The sequence below is a fragment of the Colletotrichum jinshuiense genome, chromosome 1 (genome assembly GCF_051148585.1).
Source record: "Colletotrichum jinshuiense chromosome 1, complete sequence".
Lineage (NCBI taxonomy): Eukaryota > Fungi > Ascomycota > Sordariomycetes > Glomerellales > Glomerellaceae > Colletotrichum > Colletotrichum jinshuiense.
The window spans coordinates 831,640-849,623 of record NC_139302.1 but is presented as its reverse complement, the minus strand read 5'-3'; the positions used below and the strand labels follow the sequence as shown (position 1 = coordinate 849,623).

General features: G+C 48.4%; 5 protein-coding genes across 5 annotated transcripts; 3 read left to right on the top strand and 2 right to left on the bottom strand.

Moving 5' to 3' along the window:
• Positions 1–1,896: 1,896 nt before the first annotated feature.
• On the bottom strand, positions 1,897–4,263 carry EsH8_I_000232 (ferric reductase family protein; the record flags this gene model as incomplete). Its single annotated transcript, XM_083267645.1, has 2 exons — positions 1,897–3,520; positions 3,581–4,263. The coding sequence occupies 2 exons, from the start codon at positions 4,261–4,263 to the stop codon at positions 1,897–1,899; spliced, it is 2,307 nt and encodes a 768-aa protein (XP_083118083.1).
• A 585-nt stretch (positions 4,264–4,848) lies between these two features.
• EsH8_I_000231 (uncharacterized protein) lies at positions 4,849–6,872 on the bottom strand (the record flags this gene model as incomplete). The annotated part of the gene is made up of 7 exons (XM_083267644.1): positions 4,849–5,475; positions 5,542–5,905; positions 5,961–6,021; positions 6,080–6,170; positions 6,223–6,346; positions 6,406–6,595; positions 6,689–6,872. The coding sequence occupies 7 exons, from the start codon at positions 6,870–6,872 to the stop codon at positions 4,849–4,851; spliced, it is 1,641 nt and encodes a 546-aa protein (XP_083118082.1).
• A 923-nt stretch (positions 6,873–7,795) lies between these two features.
• On the top strand, positions 7,796–9,901 carry EsH8_I_000230 (ATP-grasp domain-containing protein; the record flags this gene model as incomplete). The annotated part of the gene is made up of 2 exons (XM_083267643.1): positions 7,796–7,865; positions 7,935–9,901. The coding sequence occupies 2 exons, from the start codon at positions 7,796–7,798 to the stop codon at positions 9,899–9,901; spliced, it is 2,037 nt and encodes a 678-aa protein (XP_083118081.1).
• Positions 9,902–10,700: 799 nt separating this feature from the next.
• EsH8_I_000229 (uncharacterized protein) lies at positions 10,701–12,955 on the top strand (the record flags this gene model as incomplete). The annotated part of the gene is made up of 8 exons (XM_083267642.1): positions 10,701–10,729; positions 10,795–11,009; positions 11,122–11,302; positions 11,383–11,531; positions 11,601–11,709; positions 11,774–11,913; positions 11,987–12,173; positions 12,271–12,955. The coding sequence occupies 8 exons, from the start codon at positions 10,701–10,703 to the stop codon at positions 12,953–12,955; spliced, it is 1,695 nt and encodes a 564-aa protein (XP_083118080.1).
• Positions 12,956–13,654: 699 nt separating this feature from the next.
• Positions 13,655–16,540, top strand: EsH8_I_000228 (glycosyltransferase; the record flags this gene model as incomplete). Its single annotated transcript, XM_083267641.1, has 3 exons — positions 13,655–14,523; positions 14,586–16,261; positions 16,347–16,540. 3 exons carry the CDS (start codon positions 13,655–13,657, stop codon positions 16,538–16,540), a joined length of 2,739 nt encoding a protein of 912 aa, XP_083118079.1.
• Between the last annotated feature and the right edge of the window lie 1,444 nt (positions 16,541–17,984).

Below are 17,984 nucleotides of genomic sequence, written 5' to 3'. Positions count from 1 at the left end.
GCCGACGCCAGGAGCTATATACAGCAATCCCGACTGAAGTGGGGTCGTGAGGTGGAATCTCGGGTTCAGCACGTATCGGATGGGAGTGAGAAGAGAGTACATGTTCCACACCAACGACGAAGAGGCGAGGCACTACCCTGAAGTTAGACGAAATCGCAAACCTTGGATGGGGAGCTTACAATAAGAAGCAAATTCTTGTTACCGTACATCTTAACCACTCGGCCCGGGTTCCCCCATTGCCAAAGTTTCCGGCACTTGTTCAATGGGCCGAGACCTGCAAGTTCAGATTCACGAGATTGATGGATAGTCTCAGGTAAGCAGAAAAATACAAATGCCAACGCGATTGCCGCGAAAGAAGTTTGGATCCAGAAGATAACACGCCAGGAAGTCAGCGTTACCACGATGCCACCTAGAAGTGGTCCAAATGCAGGACCAATGGTTGTCCCACTCAGAAACCAACCTAAAGAAGTCGCTCGCTCTGTCTAAATGAGTAGAAATGTCGATTAGATTCTTCAGCAGAATGGAATCAGGCAGCAGCGGAGGCGCTTACCGGGTGGTAAATATCCGAGATACAACTAGATCCGAGAATCAAGAACGATGTTCCCTGAAAGGCGGTAAAGGCTCTGAATAGAAAAAAGAGCTCTAATCTGGGTGCCAGCGCTGTCCCAATCGTGAAAACAAGGAAAAGAGTGAGGCTATAGATATAGGCCTAAGGGACTAGGTAGTTAGAGAGGATTTCCAGTTTAACAATATGTGATGCGCACCGATCGTCGGCCAAAAATGTCAGCCCATGGGCCCCAAATAAACGCTGACAGACCCATGAATCCAAGATAAACTGCATTGCTGACGCTGATGACTGTTGCCGTTGTGTGGTAAGTTGCGACAATTTCTGGAACAGCGGCTAACACGCTTGTTGTTGACATTTGCGCAAGGAAGCCACAGAATGCAGCAATGGCTGTAATAATTCGCTTTTGCAACGGTTTGAAGCGTGAGTAAACCGAAAGTTGGACTCGGCTCTGGTCTAGGCCCTCCACAGGATGACCTGTGCCGACTGCTGCCATCTTGAACCAATGAGTCTATTAATAACGGCCTACGATTTAAGAGTCTTTGAGGAGGGTAGACAACCTGTTTATAATATCTGGTCAAGAAGAATAGAGCTAGCGTTGAAGTATCGGAAAACTGATATTGGCGGAACTCTAAAATGATAGCCGATGTCGGTCAAGTAGACAGGCCATCCATGCTTAGCTTCAAGAGCAGCATAGTTCCTACAGGGCTAATAGGACCTGAAGTTCAAAAAAGAAAATTACTAGTGCTGCTACTGAATTGTATTAGCCTGCTAAATCTCTTAATACCAATAGTTTTAAAAAGTGAATGACTCAAAAATCAACTTCTTTGGGTCAACGTCGGTCCCCGCGGACGGCGGACTCGTTAATTAATCGGCAAAAGCTGCTGCCGCCGACCGAAATTCGCACATTTTGAAAATGGCTCTTTGCTCATCAGCGATTCATGTGTTGTTGTTAACTCTTCACGTTTAACACCCGTGGAAGCTTACACGCATGGTCAGCTCAGCGATTATATAAAGCAAAAGTTTATTGCATAGTCGGATAACATGTACCCTTTATAGGCCACTTTCCTCGTTAACTGATTTTCACTGCTAGTGGCGAAATATGACTGAGAATTCAGGCAAGGGCAGTTACGAATGCCGAAGCTTATTGAAACTGGTATGCGTCAAATGACTCTGACTGTCGATTCATGCAGATTATACCCCCTCATCACATCACATCTACTACTAGCTGCCACGACAACAATAAAGAACAGTTAATCTCGTTACTATGTTTCTATAATCTAGCAGGTTTCATTACGCAATATTCTTGAGATACTGGACGCGGAGATCATTTACCAGCTAAACGCCTCGTCTATTAAGACAAAGGCTCTCTTTGCCTCTCCATTCCGTCCCAGTTCCGACAATCTTACTCGTACCTCGTCAGTCATACTTGGTGGGCCGCAGACAACAACTCCAACGGGTCCTTTTTCGCTAGCCTCTGCTAACTCCTCTCGAAGGACGGTCTCAATGTTAATTCGCTCCCCCGTTTTAATACTGACCTCTACAGTATTGGACAAGTGTGCCAATTCAGACCGCAACCCTGTCACTAAACCGTCATAACGGACGCCCCAAACCAGACGAGATCGACGAGGCGCTTCGAAAGAACGGAGTATTGGCAAGACGGCAGTAATGCCAACACCCCCAGCAATGCATAGCAAAGACGTACAATGTGAGAGTGTGACCGTGATGTTCGAATGATATGACCCTTCCAGCAATACTGGAATGCGAAAGGTGCCTCCACTTGCTTCAAGCTTAGCAGCTAGTTTCGCTGTCATACCTGTAAGACCTCGCGCAAGGAAGATAGCCTGTGGGCCATGTATCGCTTTTTCTCGGTTCTCTGATGGGAGGACGTTGGACTCAAAGGTGTTATGCTCCCTATTTCCGGAAACTGCCGTCGATTTCTCAGGGTCTTCGGCAGAAGTTGAGTTGCTGGTATGAGAGGATATCTGGAGGTTACCACCGGTGAAGGAAGAGGCAACTGAAAACGGATGAGTCTCCCAGAATTTCCAGCTGAGAGTCGGAAAGCACAGGTAGACAACGCCATGGGCATGCACACCCTCAACTTCGATACGAAAATACTCTCCGTTTGAGCCTGAAACGGGAGATACGATTGCAGTGCGGATGCCATTCATTGCCATGCGTACCAACCGCCAAGACCGGTCAATAGCCCAGACGGCGATTGCAATGAAAGCCCAGATTTCGTAGCCCCAGTTGTACTTGTAACAATACCAAATATGGTAGTAAAAGCCAACCAAGAAGAGAATGACGAGAACGTGGTGAAGAGTTAGGAACAGCTCATAAACCCTTTGTCGAACCACAAGAAGAGATGCCGGCCAAATCGAAACAGCGGCAACCGTTCCAACGATACCCCAGATCCAGTAAAGCTTGACTTCCTCCGCAGCATAGTCTCCAAACATCTTGTAGTAGACTAGCAGCATGATGGAGTGGAGGACTGTGTGGAAGATTGTCCAGTATCCCAGCCAGCGATGCAGAAGCAAGAAAGTACCATGACTCCAATCGCTCAGCAAGAGCAGGGGATTGTTTCTGGCAGAGAATATGAATAGAGCAACCATATTTCCTAGGGCAAGGTTTCCTGCTCGATTCCCGATGATGCTGATTTCCTGCTCTTGAGCTGAGCCAAATGTGCCCTGGGGCTGAATCATGTGATACGGAGCAAGTACGAAAATAACGTTTAGAAAGCTGAGTAAGGCGATGTAGAGTGCCTGACCCCGAGTCGGGGCAATACCGCCGCCGAGTTTCATGGCTATTGGTTCATGGTGTTTCGTGCCCCATACAGCCGGGAGGATGAGTGTCGAGTTAATCCATGTCCATGTTCGGCTTCGTGTAATGGCAGGAACGAAACGTGCGAGCGATAGGAACACAGGGACGAAAAGTGCAACTAATAGCACAATAATCCTGTAAAGGTGTAAGCTTTGTGCATTAAATGGTGTCAGCTTGCCAAGACGCTCCACTTACGTGTATGTAGCATGCCCGATCTCGTTGATCTCGAAAGACATCATTCCGTTGTATTGTTTCTGCCAGTCTGCCTCAGCAATGAAACTGGTTACGTTAAGGGGCTGCTTGGCTTTGATGGTAGGCAAACTGCTATGCGTGCCGAGAGTTGTAGTCCCCGTGTCTTCGGACCCGCCACTGTGGTCATGCCGTTCTTTGAGCTTTCGGTGACCGCTGTGGGAATTGCTGTCCGTTGTATTAGTTCCATTGTTACTCAATGTGTGACGCTCATCGTCTCGCGCCGCTATCAGCGCCTCTGCGTACGATATTGTAGGCTTCCACTGGTAGTCGCCGACAGTACCGGTTGCGAGGTGGGAAGCCCAGTAGTTCTCGAGCAAGCTTCGAGGAGCTCCATCAACCAGAGGGCAATAGGTGTCTAGGCAGAGAGCCATTGTGCGAAGAAATGCCGGATCACTGGTGAAACATTCTGGGGGCGTTGTGGTGGTTGAATGGCCCATACCATGGACCTCCCCGCCATCTGTCGGCGTGCAGAGAAGTGGGCATGCTTTGATAACTCCTCTACAGGCGAAGGCACATGTCGGGTGGTACATGGTCTTGCCCCATCCAATGAGCCCCCGTCCATCGGCCAGCACTTCGGGGAGACGAAGGCCGGCGAGGATGGCGAGGACAAGACTCTTCGGAGGCATTGCGAAATTGTTGGTTTTCTCCCAAGTACGGTGCTTCCCTTTGCGCGGCGTGAGCGGAGCAATCGTGATGACGGGTGGGAAACTTCGAGACTAGACATCATCTTTAATATCTCCTGGCAGCTTGGAAAACTTGCGCATTGCCTGTTTGCCTTAGGCGAGGTCTCCGGCGGGTGTTCTGCTAGGATGTAACACTCGCCCCTTGTCGTGGGTGGGTGCCCGGATCAGAAGCAGACCCTGACCTATCCCAGACACGACGACGTCTTACCATATCGAAGCAAATGAGTGGACGAGACAGATATCTTGCTCATTCTCGCTCTCTTGGCGTCTTGGCTTGCGTGGGTGCGGACAATTTTCCGCCGTGCCGCTAAAAGAAAGTAAGGTTTCATTGGGCGCTCTTATTATATGCACCATTGAGCTACTCCACATCCCAGCGCAAAGGGACCAGGGTGGGATGAAGCTTGAGCGTAACCATAGACTCCTTGTCGATTTCTAATCACATTCCTCAAGCCTAATGAGCTTGTTGCAGCCTGGAAATAATCGAAGCGATAGTTCGGAATTCTTGAGTTTTGACGAAGAAGTCCCTTATTACATGACATCCATCACTTTCCAAAGCTCCTCGACGCCTCCTCTAATGCTGAATGCCTCAACCCCTTTGCTTCGAAGAATGGAAGTGGCAAGTCGCGAGACTTCGCCGTTGTAGCATAGAATAATGATCGTAGTACTGTGGCATTTTGCTTGTGAAAAAAGCTCAGCCACTGGGTACGTTTTGAACAGCATCTGCAAGTTTGTCCAGACAGCATGGACAGCTCCAGCATTCGCAAACAGATCCACACCACCCGCCGCTCCTGGAGTAGGACCGTCCAATGATATTTGGTGGGCTCCATGGATATGCAAATCGGAGAAATCTTGAGCACTGCGAAGGTCCACCACCTTCACAGACTCATCCGATTCCTCTAAAGATGTCATGGACGGATTCTCCTCCTCTGTTCTTCCGATGCCTAGAAAACAACTCTTTACCCACCGAAGAAGAGTCCTATTGTTGCTGCTGGGACCAGCAGAACTTTGAATACACTTCTCGCTCAATTGTAAATTGGAAGCGCCATTTCTTTTCAAGTTGCTAGATAATTTTCGGCTGCGTAGCAACTCGGCTGCTTCTTCGGGACTCAGCATCCAACGCTCATCATGTCTGTCTTGATCACATGATAGGAGTATCTAAGTTGTGGAAATCCAGTTGTCAGTATCCTAAAAGCCAATCGTAAAGTGCCAGGTAATACACACATCGTTCTCAATTGGTGCAAACTCTTCTTTGGCGAGCTTTTGAAAATAACCATCCAGATACTGATAAGGGAGGTCGCTACAGGTGAATACGCAAGAAATCTCGCCTGTTGATTCTTCGGCTAGATTTTGCAACTGGCCGCTGTTCTTGGCTTCTTTGAGATAGTCCAGAAGGCCTTGGAGGGCCTCCCCTGAAGAAGGGCCTGCAATAATTCCTCCGCGTGAAAGTTTCATAGACATGGAGTATGCTGCAGCCGAAGAGACTTCTTGCTGGGCATCGACTGTCCCCTTCCACGGAAACCCACATGTTTGAAAGCCATAGAAATGTCGAGGGCCTGGTGTTGGGTCACCAAAAACATTGAAAACACTGGATACAGTGAGTATTTGATATAGGGAAGCCGGGGTCTGTTGATGAAGCTTACCCGACGACTTGTACAGAGGGTTTCTGAGACTTCAGGTATACCCCTGTACCAGTGATACAGCCTGGAAAGATTGAGACCGACGCCATTGATGAGATGTAAAACTGCTTGGTATATCTCACCTCCAGTCCCAACAGTTGTGCAGAAGACATTGATTTCAGGCAGCTGTCTCAGAATCTGAGGTCCAGTCCAACGCTCATGAGCTTTCCAATTCTGACAGGTCAGTGAATATCATCAAGGCGAAGGTTAAACACTTTCTGCTCACATTTTCATTATCATACTGTCCAGGATAGCAAATCATATTGTCTTCCTCTGCATTGATCCTGAGTCTGTTCATTATCCCTCTCTTATCTGTCGGCTCTTGCTGTGCTAGCCCACCGTATAGAGAACTATAGGTAATTATTTGGTTCAGTAGGGGCTCGTGACGGAATATGTCAATCTCACTCACACTTTTAATCCGAAGAATCTTAGAAGTCTAAGTGAGTCCGGGTGTTTCTTGTTGGTCACAAACGCTGTCACATTTTCATTCCCCCACAGTACGCGAGACAGGATACCAAGGGAAAGAACTGTCGAGCCCGAGCTCGCCTCAACAATGGCCTTTTCAGCAGCGTCTGGTTGAGCCAAGAGCATACTCAGAGCTGTAACATATCAGCAATCACTTAGTTAACTGCAAATAACTGTAAATGCATGGATTTGGTACTCAAATGCGATGATGAAAGAGGAAGAAGTACCTGGCAATGACTTGACGTTATGGGCTGGTAATGCAGTAAGAAGCTTTGCATAAATCCTTACGCCATCGCGACGAAAGGGGTTCAGAGAGTCGGGAATTTCGACGAGAGGAAGAAGTGGGTTGTTGTCCGGGTCGAAATAATCGGCAACAGAGTAAGGCCCACGAAAAACGTTGAGGTGGTCCATTTTCGCATGTAAGAATTACCGTCGACGTCTCCATGAAGATCCAAAAAGCTTGTGTGAGCCTTTATATGATTTTATGACTTGATCTCACTAACGCATTCACTGATTATTTTGGGATACGTCCAGCCCCTAAACAGTGCCAGGACATCGTTGAGCAGGTGATTAACCACGGTAGCTGCACGTCGCGAACGCAACATCATGCAGCGTGCTACCAAAGTTCCTCTTTAACTCCATCATTTATCGATCCCACGGCGTGGATTCATCCACGATTGTCAATTTAGGTTACTTCAATAGCCGGCAACATTGCCCAAAGGTCAATTAACCAACCGCGCGGCGGGCTGGTCTTAAGCCGATCCAGAACGCCAAGCTGGAGACTAATGCAATGCTACGCTATTGATCATTACACTCAAACGAGCACGTTTAGACATTGAGATATTCTTTGCCGCTCATTTGAGACTATGGAGAGAGACCGCACCTGTGAGCAAGTTATTGAACCAAAAGGCTTCGAGGTAAGCACAAATAAATTGAAAATGGGGTTGCCAAGCTTTCTTGGCCTTGATGCTTGCGTTGTTTTTGTCTCGTAACATTATGTAGCAAGGCTTAATTTGAGTGCATAAGAGCAGTTTTTGGTACCCCTTGTCGTTGGCGTGCTCCTTGGCAAGATGCTTCACACGTTCCCTGATTGGATATCGGTCCGAGGTTTAGATGCATCCCAGATGTCACAATTCGGAAAGCTTTCACATTGGGCGCTAGGCAACATGGTAGTCGGTTTGGCCGTCTTGGTACGAAACGACCTTACGATCAGTGTTCGCCGCATTTTCAGGCTGCATTCCCCCAGATCTTTTTTTGAGTAACTTGACCATCCCGGCCTCCAATAAAGTCCAGTCGAGCCGCTTCCAACAGCAGTCTTCTGCAAATACTACAATATGTACTCTCAAGATACGTCTGGACAATTTGGCTACGATAAACTAGTTTTATCGTCTCTGGGAAAACTGGGTACGTAAACGTAATGTTTTACGATCTCAAATGATCCTTCAACACCGCTGACGCATTTGTACGCTGTAGCTTGGGTTACGATCCAAGCTGAATCTGATGCATGCAGCCCAAATAGTTCATCATCGCAGCTGTGGACTTTGGATCTCATCCTGACTCCGGCATTCGAAAAGCACCCAGATGAAGTCGTGCACAACGCCATCAACCTCTCAGACAAGCCCTTCGATTCTGTCGAGTTCAGTATTTTCAGAGATGCTATCAAAACGGTTCATGACTCTACCTCAAAACAAGCCGCGTTTGCCGTTGTGAGACTCTTTTTCCCGAACGACAATGGCTACGTTGCGAGATGCGACTTCCTTGATCGTCGTTTTGAGGGCTTTGAGTTTCTTATCACAAGCACGTCATTCCTGAAGCCACTCTCTTCAGTATCTGCCATTCCGAAAGGCATCTTACCCAATGGATCGCAAACCACCACATCTTTGGGCTTTGTTTCTCAAGCAATCGGCGCCCTGCTTCTCCAGGGAACTGCCTCGATTAATCCCGAGTCTCTTCTTCGAGTTCTGAATCAGGAAACAGAAAAGAGATTATCTTTTCCGTGTCTTCTTCAGCAGCCACTTCAGAGACGGCGTGTGCTGTGGGTTCAGGGTCGCGAAGACATTGAATCGAGCCGCCGCGCATATGAAGCTGCTTGGGCTCTAGGCATTAATCTCGTAGTGCTCGACCATCCAGGTCATTGGCTCGAAGATAATCAAGGTCCTCACGCGCATCTCCGCGAGGCTTTCATTCCGACAAACATCGACATTGACGACGGTTTTGCTGACCGAATCGTGGAAGTAGTGAGAAGTTATCCAGATTCTGTTGACGGCATCACGACCATCAGCGACGTGAGACTGGCTGGAGTTGCGAAAGCTTGCGAAATTCTGGGGCTACCAACGTCGCCGTCATCAGCATATAATATCGCTGGAGACAAGGCGGCTACCAGACAGCTCGAAGCCAGCGACTCCAACGATTCTTTTGCAGTTAAGGATCCAGCCGAACTGGATGCCATCTTAGCAGATAAGCGAAACAAGCTCACTTATCCTCTGATTGTAAAGCCGTGTACAGGTTGGAACTCAGACTGTGTTTCCAAAGTCCATAATGTGGCTTCTCTATACGCCGCTGTGAAGCGAGCCTCAGCCCGTCATGCCAACTCTGCGAATAGAAGCACGGGTGTTGTGGTGGAACCATATATTAATGGCCCCGAGGTCGATGCAAACTTTGTCATTTTGGATGGCGAGATTCTTTTCTTCGACATCACAGACGACTTTCCCTGCACAGCAGACACCATTCAAAACGAAGGCGGCAAAGACCTCAACTTCATGGAGACTCTCATGGTCGTGCCCTCAGCACTCCCCCCGCAGGAGAAATCCATGATGAAAGAATCCTTGAGGCAAAGTATTCTTCGTCAAGGCTTCAAATCTGGCGTTTTTCACTGCGAGGCTAGAGTTCGGAACTCAAAGGCTAACTACACAACTCGTGAGGATAATGGACTTATGGATCTTCAAGTTACTTCATCGACGGATGGAACGAAGAGTGTCGAAGAACCGTCATGCTACCTTCACGAGGTCAACGCACGGCCACCGGGATATCTCAACACGGTGGGCGTGCTCCTCGCATACGGTGTCGATTACTATGCAATGAGGTTACTCTTCAGCCTCGGATCAGCAGAAGAAGAGCGCATCAGGGCACTTGCTCAACCATTCGGAGGAGGCAAACCTCAGTACACCCTCGGTGTAACGATTCTCCCAGCCACACGTTCGGGCGTCATGGAGACCGGGGATGCGGTTGTGGAGATGATAGATCGTTATGCTTGGCTGCAGGACTGCGTTGTGGATTACAAGACATGTAAGAAGCGAGGGGATGTGGTGCAGGGTCCGGAATCTGATGAACTTTGGTGGGTGGCGTACGTCACTGTAGCTTCAAGGATGGGACGGAAGGATTGCTTGGAGAAGGCCCAGTTCGTCAAAGACCACTTTACGTATAAGCTAGTTGATGAGTGAGAGGAAAAGTAAGCTTACACGATAACTTAAACCACGCCTCACATTTATACAGGATGAGGTTCATTGCTAGCATTGGTTAAAGTTGACTCCAAGTGTCAGCCAACTTTCCTCTGACAATCATATCAGACTTGGAAATACCGTCACTACGTATGAACTGACCTTTTGGGAATTTATTTTCGTCAATTCTTTTCTGACTGTTGTTCTGCTTCCAGTTACGCACGGTCTCGGGCTGAGAAGGCGTGGTAGCTCACCGCTCATGTAAAAACAGCATTTTTCTCAACCTGCAGATCGCTTGGGTTCGAAGCACCAATAACTCGTTTTTGCAAGTTTTGCAATTTTTTCAATTTGATCATTTGATACTACGCAGTTACTAAAAGTATGCTGAGCTGTCAGATTGATCAATGAGTTCAGCGCTAACATAGTAAAAACAATTTGGTTACGTACATGCGCCTCCATGATGAAGTGGCAAGGGTTTGGCTTGGCAGCTGCAAGGTACTGGTGCAAATGTGCTCAAACATGCTCGCTGAGATGCATCGGTTCGGTACTGTCATTCGATGTCGCAAGCCACGATGTCACGTACACCATACTACTGCGATGACTTTTGGAACTTTGGTACTGCGGGGTGAAAGCTTTCAATACGTCTTGGCAGTGCTCCACGAAATTGTTTGTGTTTTCATGTCTTCATGTCTTCATGATCATTCTCAGCTCCTCCTACACCGTTGTGCTAGGCCTGTCTGTGAATTGAATGCACCATCAATCCAAGATTCCTTATTCTCTTGGATGTCCCGTCAAGGTGATCATGCCTGGTAAGGATGAAAACGCCGAATGGTTTGTAAATGCTCTCAAACTGTATGCTCGGCTGGTATCTGACGTTTCTTGTCCTGTTATTCCAGCCAAGGCAATATCAAGAGTGAAATCCAGGCAGTCAAAATGCTGTGCCGGACAACCGTCAAATCAGAACAAGCGATAGCGATCTCCACAGATGAACCTATGTCGCAGGGTTTGGACCGTCATCTTGTTGTTGATAGACTTCCAGCCGCAGTATGGATTGTCGCAATCGCCGGCGCTGCAGAACGCTTCGCATACTATAGCTTGTCAGCGCCTCTGCGTGAGTAAAACTTACTATGAAAATCGTTCTACCAGACACTTTTACCTGTTTCAAGATGCCTGTTCAACTTAAACAGAGAAAATTGTGTCATTATCTAATACCAGCGATGCAGAAAACTACATTCAGAATGAGAGAAATAGCACCGCCGTACCCGGAGCGTTGGGGCTCGGCCAACAAACAGCAACGAACTTGAGCAACATGTTTCTTCTTCTTCAATTCATATCACCAATACCGTTCGCAATATGTTCAGACATGCGATATGGACGTCAGAAGACTCTGATGTTTAGTCTTGGGTTAGTCATGCTTGAAAGGACTTGCTCTGCGCCATGCCGGATTTGGTGATCTTTAGCTGATCGGACATTGTGCATACCAGCATATATCAATGTGGTAGCCTCATACTACTTTTAACATCTTTACCAATCGCTCTGGATCGCGGTGCTGGACTGCCCGGTCTCATCGTAGCAATGATATTACTTGCAGTTGGGGTTGCAGGTGTTAAGGCTACGTTGCCCCCTTTTCTAGGTATGAGCAATGCCCTTACTTCGATTTTCGCATTCTGTACTATCGATCTTTTAACTTACTATTATTCAGTCGATCAATACAGCCGCTCAGAGGAAGTGGTTTTGAAAGCCAAAGGAAACAAAGCGTTAATCGCGGATCGGACATTGACAATTCAGTTCATTACAAACATGTTCTTTTGGTGAGTATACAGCTCAACTATTATTCTTTGATTCATTGCCAATTCCAGGAGCTAATATACCAAGGCTAACCAACATTGCTTCATTATCATCACTGGCATCCACATGGATTGAGAAAAAGGTTGACTTCTGGGCATCATATCTAATGGGCTTCGTATCGCTTTTTGTAACGATTATTTTAATCTACTTTTGGCAGCACAAACTTGGTGAGAAACTTTCAGCGGCTTTTTATTGCGCCTACAAGCAAAGTACTCTTAGCTCTGACTCTTCTCTCACTAGTCAACCTGGACAGTCGAGGTAGTGTTTTGCCTCTCTCGATGAAGGCTTTGTGGTGTGCCATGAGACATCGATTTAGCCTCGACGCTGCCTCACCGGACACCCAAAAACAGTCATACGGAAGAAACGTGCCATGGGATTCGAGTATCATAGATGACCTTCGGAAAGCTTTGACAGTCTGCAGAGTGTTGTAAGTCAGCCTATACGGCGAAGTCAATATTAGGGCTTCTAGAACCTATGGTCCGATAGGAAGTCAACTTGATAAGAGGTGCTGACCAGTTCGAAAGATTATTTTCCGCGCCCTTCTATCTCGCATACATTCAGATTATGAACAACCTCATTTCGCAAGCTGGCCAGATGCGACTGGGTGGGATTCCAAACGACACGATGCAGGTTTGGAATCCCGTAGCCTGCATCGTGTTTGGCCCTATTATCCAGCGGGGACTTTTCCCCCTTGTCCGCAAAGCCGGTGTCCCTTTCGGTCCCATTGTTCGGATCTCGATTGCCTGCTTGATCATGGGCGCGGCTATGGCCTGTGCAGCCGGTATCCAGCACGTGATCTACTCACGTGGACCTTGCTATAACCACCCTTTGGGCTGTGACGAAGCTGTTGTCCAACAGGGATCTTCAACTGTTACTGTGGGAAACGACATTAGCGTTTGGTTGCAGATGCCGGTGTGGATGATTCTCGCAATTGCAGAGATTCTAGGTTTTGCAACTATATCCGAGATTGCCTACGAGCAAGCACCGAAGAGCATGAAAAGCGTGGTTCAAGCCGTAACTCAGTTGACAGCGGGCCTTGCGGCGGTCATTGGCATTGCATTATCGCCCATCACCAAAGACCCCACTCTGGTCATTCTATATTCCGTTATCTCGGGGTTGACGGTGGTCGCGGCGTTCCCTTTCTGGTTTTATTTTCGGACGCTGGACTACAAAAAGCCCGAAGCAGATTCAAGTAGCCGAGAAACTTGAGTCGGGCAGAATCCCGAGAGTAACGGCCGGACAGCAAGAGACCGAGACCGGGTTTGCCGATGCACCCGACTTTCCGCAGGGATAGCAACACAACGCAAAAATCATCATCCGAATGACCCGCTAAGATAGCCGAAAACAAAGTTTCATCCAGTTGTTGATTCGAGAAAACCCAGTCATCGAGGCGTTTGTCATGAACATGAGCCAAAGAAAAAGGCAAAATCAACCTCATCTCAGTCTCCAGTAACTAGTTTTCATCAAATCAAGACATCCAAGACCAAGGACTTGGGATCTCAATGCATTTTTGGCAGTTACAGTGGCAAAGGGTCTAGATTTTGGGGCCCATAAAAGAGCCGACAAGACACTAACTGCAAACGGCGGCAACCTTAATCCCCGTCGTAAATCTACATCGAATTCTAATTTCGTAATGACGCTAATATGAAAATGGCCCCTCCATGACGTGTTTTTTTTGTTTTTTGTTTTTTTTTGGGATGAACAGTGCCGACGAATGCGGTTTGACAGGAAAGCCTCGGATGACACACGTGATTTTGCGAGTCAGCACAGTTGAATTTGCAGTCCAGCTCAGAACCTCATCTTATCAAATCGCAACAAACCATCGAACATTTCTACAAATTGAGCATTGGGTTTCGAGGAAACCTCGCCAGCCCAGGTCACTGGGTCTGAGCAAACTAATCTTTCAATATGGCGCTCAGTCGCGTCACATCCAGGGGACTGGGACACATCCAGCTTGATAGCGGCAGATCCGAGACTGCGACCTCCGGCAACGTCGGCAATGATGGACGCGTCAAGGTCCGTTTCCACGATAACCCAAAGAAGCTGGCGACGTGGTTCCAAGATTTCCAAGGAGCCTTCAAAGAGCATCCAGGCGATTACGATGAAGAGTTTGAGCAGGCTAGACTGCGAAGGCGGAGCAGTGTTGTTCTAGAAAATCTGCAGAGAAATCCGCCGACACGCAGCCCGCGCCTAAATATTGCCATTCATATCGTCGGGTCCCGCGGAGATGTCCAACCTTTCATACCGATCGCTCAGCTTCTCATGAGCGAACCGCATTGCCATCGGGTCCGCATTTGCACTCACCCTGTTTTCAAGGAATTTGTCGAATCCAATGGAGTTGAGTTCTTTAGTATCGGCGGTGATCCAGAGGCTCTCATGGCATACATGGTCAAGAACCCGGGATTGCTGCCAAGTCGCGAGAGTGTCAAAGCCGGAGACATCGGCCAGAGGAGGAAAGAAATGGCCGAGATCATCGACGGGGCTTGGAGGAGCTGCATTGAAGCTGGAGACGGAACCGGGGCACGTACAACAGCGGCTACCGTGAAAGATGCCGACGATCTTTTTGTTGCCGACGCAATTATCGCCAATCCCCCTTCGATGGCGCATATCCACTGCGCCGAAAAGCTGGGGATCCCGCTTCACATGGTGTTTACCATGCCATGGTGCCCCACACAGGCTTTTCATCATCCCTTGGCTTCTATGAGCTATGGCGAAGCTGACACAAGTGTTGCCAATTACCTCTCTTTCATCATGATGGAGCTTTTGACATGGCAAGGGTCAGTCGCTCTGCATTCCTTGGCCACACTGCTTTCGTTACTGACGGATGACTTGCATTCAGACTCGGAGACTTGATCAACAAGTTCCGCACACAAACATTGGGTCTTGACCCCATCAGCCCAATGTGGGGATGCCAGCTACTCCCCAGACTCCGAGTACCCTACACATTCCTCTGGTCTGAGTCCCTGATTCCCAAGCCCGCCGACTGGGACTCGCACATCAACATCACAGGATTTTCTTTTCTCCCACTGGCTGACAAGTATACACCTCCATCGGACCTAACAGCCTTCTTGGAGGGTGGACCCCCGCCTATTTACGTCGGGTTCGGCTCCATCGTCGTTGATGACCCTCAAGCCCTCACCCAACTCATCTTCAAAGCTGTCGAAATCGCGGGTGTCCGCGCAATCGTCTCCAAAGGCTGGGGTGGTGTCGGTGGCGGTGACAGCGTTCCTGACAATGTGTATCTCATCGGCAACTGCCCCCACGACTGGCTTTTTAAACGCGTCTCGGCAGTGGTCCACCATGGCGGCGCAGGCACTTCCGCAGCCGGCATCGCAGCTGGCCGTCCCACGGTCGTCGTCCCTTTTTTCGGCGACCAGCCATTCTGGGGCCAGATGATTGCCCGCGCCGGCGCGGGCCCAATGCCAGTACCGTTCAAAGAGATGACCGCGGAGACACTAGCAGCCAGCATCACCTTCGCGCTAAAGCCCGAGGTTCAGGTTGCGGTGCAACAAATGGCACAGCACATTGCGGAAGAAGACGGCGCAGGCGACACTGCCAAGGATATACAGGAGCGGCTGGCGCTTGATACTATGCGATGCGATCTCTGCCCCGAGCGGCTGGCGAACTGGCGACACAAGAAGACCGGAGCGCACCTGAGCAATTTTGCAGTGGGATGCCTCGTCGACAAGGGCTTCCTCAGGCCACATGATTTCAAACTTCTCCGGCATAAGCATTGGTATGTTGACGAGGGCGCCGAACACCCTCTGATCGGACTGGCGGCCGCGGTGTCTGGATTCTTTACTTCCATTGGAATAGCGACGTCGGACTACTCTCACCGTCTGCACAACCACCCGGAACCCGTCATTCGAATGAACGAGATAGACCTTGAGGCGCAGGCTGGCAAGGAAAAGCCAAACGAGGAAGAAACAAATACAACCAGAGAGCCATCAGAAGACCCAGCAGACCCTACGAATGAGGCTGTTGGTCCCGATGGCAATCTGCGAAGCGTGGCGCGAGCGAACACCCTCACACCAAGCCAGATGAACACCATCGCCCTCAAGATGGCAACTAAATCCCTGCAATGCGCAGATCCCTCAGCTGTTATTGCGATGGAATCATCCACGAAGCGTGGAAGGCGCAAGTCATCTGTTGTTTCAATCGGAAAACATCGCCGAGGTCGGGCAAAGGAAATTGCCCGCGCTACTGGTCGGTATGGTATCGAAGTTGCCAAGGCAGGTCTCAAGGCACCAGTTGCAGTTTTTTACAACATTGCCAACGGTTTCCACAACTATCCGTCATACGGATTTGCTGGCCACGAGGTGCGACGACGAGACGAAATCACCGGGTTTGGGAGTGGAATTCGAACTGCAGGCAAAGAATTCGCCCTGGGAACATGGGAGGCCTTTACCGGTATTGCTGTAAAGCCATACAAAGGGGCCAAGAACGAAGGTATCAAAGGTTTTGGGAAAGGAATATTTCAAGCGGGTCGGGGCTTCACTTATAATCTGTTTGCTGGTAAGTTTTCATATTTGTTTCCCGCAAATATTCCCGGACCCAGGAGCTCAAAATTTGACGCATCGCCTTACTGACACCAACGTAGCAATCTTTGGTTTACCAGGTTACACTCTCAAGGGGATAGAAAAAGAGCTCTCGAAGCATCGACTGACCGAGCTCAAAGCAGAGGTTTTGTTGATTAGGCTGAGGCAAGGGATCAATGACTTCAGAAGAGCAACGGCGGAGGAAAAAGAGGAGGTTATTGAACAATGGCACAGGTTTTTGTCAGGACGCCCATGATCTAATTTAGCATCATGTACACATGGAATTTCATTTGTAACATAGATTTAACTTACATTGAGGTGTTATCACTTAGTGTAATATTTATTAATCATTTTATTTGTTGCTTTTCTATCTTCAATTCTCCATGACTCTGCTCTGGTCTCAAGACGCGCTGTGGTAAACGCTCGTTTGACAGGTGCGTCAGATAGGTATGTTACATAGATCAAACGCTTCGCCCGCCTTATCTCCTGAACATGGCCATTGGGATATGAAGTTAGCCAGTATGAGAACGGTGGATACACCACCATGTAATCAAATGATTGACAAGTCAAATGATCGGCAGTGGTCGTCGCCAAGGATCATGATTCATGCGCTGTTCTATTACGGGTTTTGACACTTAAGTAGGGCTGGAAATGAACTTCGGTCTAGGCTCAATATCGATTTACCCACCAGCATATCTGAGGGAGAATATCCTCTTAATGTCGATAGACAACGTGATGATATGGTTATAGATTTGGCTGAAGTGTTGGTCACTGTGGATGCACAGCCAGGTAACGACCAAAGACCTCGGCTGAGTAACTAGGCTTTGAGCCAATTCAAACTGACATGGCCGATATCGTGATTTGAGAGTGATTGGAGAAGCTCAGGGGCTGTCGTCCGCTTCTGATATTGAGGACCGATATCCTCCAGGGATATGGTCCCAGATAGCCTTACAAGGTGGCTTGAGGAGTACGCAGCCTTTTTAAATTTGCCTCCTATCTTTCATGCATACATATGGTTCGGTTGGAAAAGACATCACGCACGTGTGAGATAACCACGTTGCTTCATGGCAATATACATGCAATCAGATCATGAGAAAGCTCATATCTTTCGCGGCAAAACCCATGTCAAGAGACGAGGGGTACTGATACTGGCTGTCTATGTTGAATTATCTCTTGTGGGTACTATTATATTTCCATGCTTTCTAATAAACCAAACGCCATGTCTGACCCGGTTCATCATGGTCTGATCGTATGCACCATCAGACGATGATAGGTTGTGTTTTATCTCTAGCATCCTTCTTAGTGTGCGGGACTTAGGATCGTCGGTGATTTAAACCCGTCCCCCAATCAACATTGCCATCGCACTCCTTATCCGGAAGTGAGTACATCCTCGGACATTTAGTAAGGCGGGGGAGCCTATTAGTTCTAGGGATGTCGTATATTCGAATGCGTGCACACAAGTACCAGTGGCCCCTCTTCCCATCAAACTTGGAGTAGCTTGGGGAGATATGTAGCCTTGTCTGTGGGGTTGAATGCGGATTTTGCATATGAGTTGACTCGCGTAGGCATTGCTACACGAGAAGTACCTTGCATTTTGCAACAAACAATCTGTAGATCTCGGTAAAAAGATGATATCCACTCTATTCAAATCAAAACAGCCCCAGTCAAGGTTGAGGTGAGTCGAGCAGTTACTGACGTAC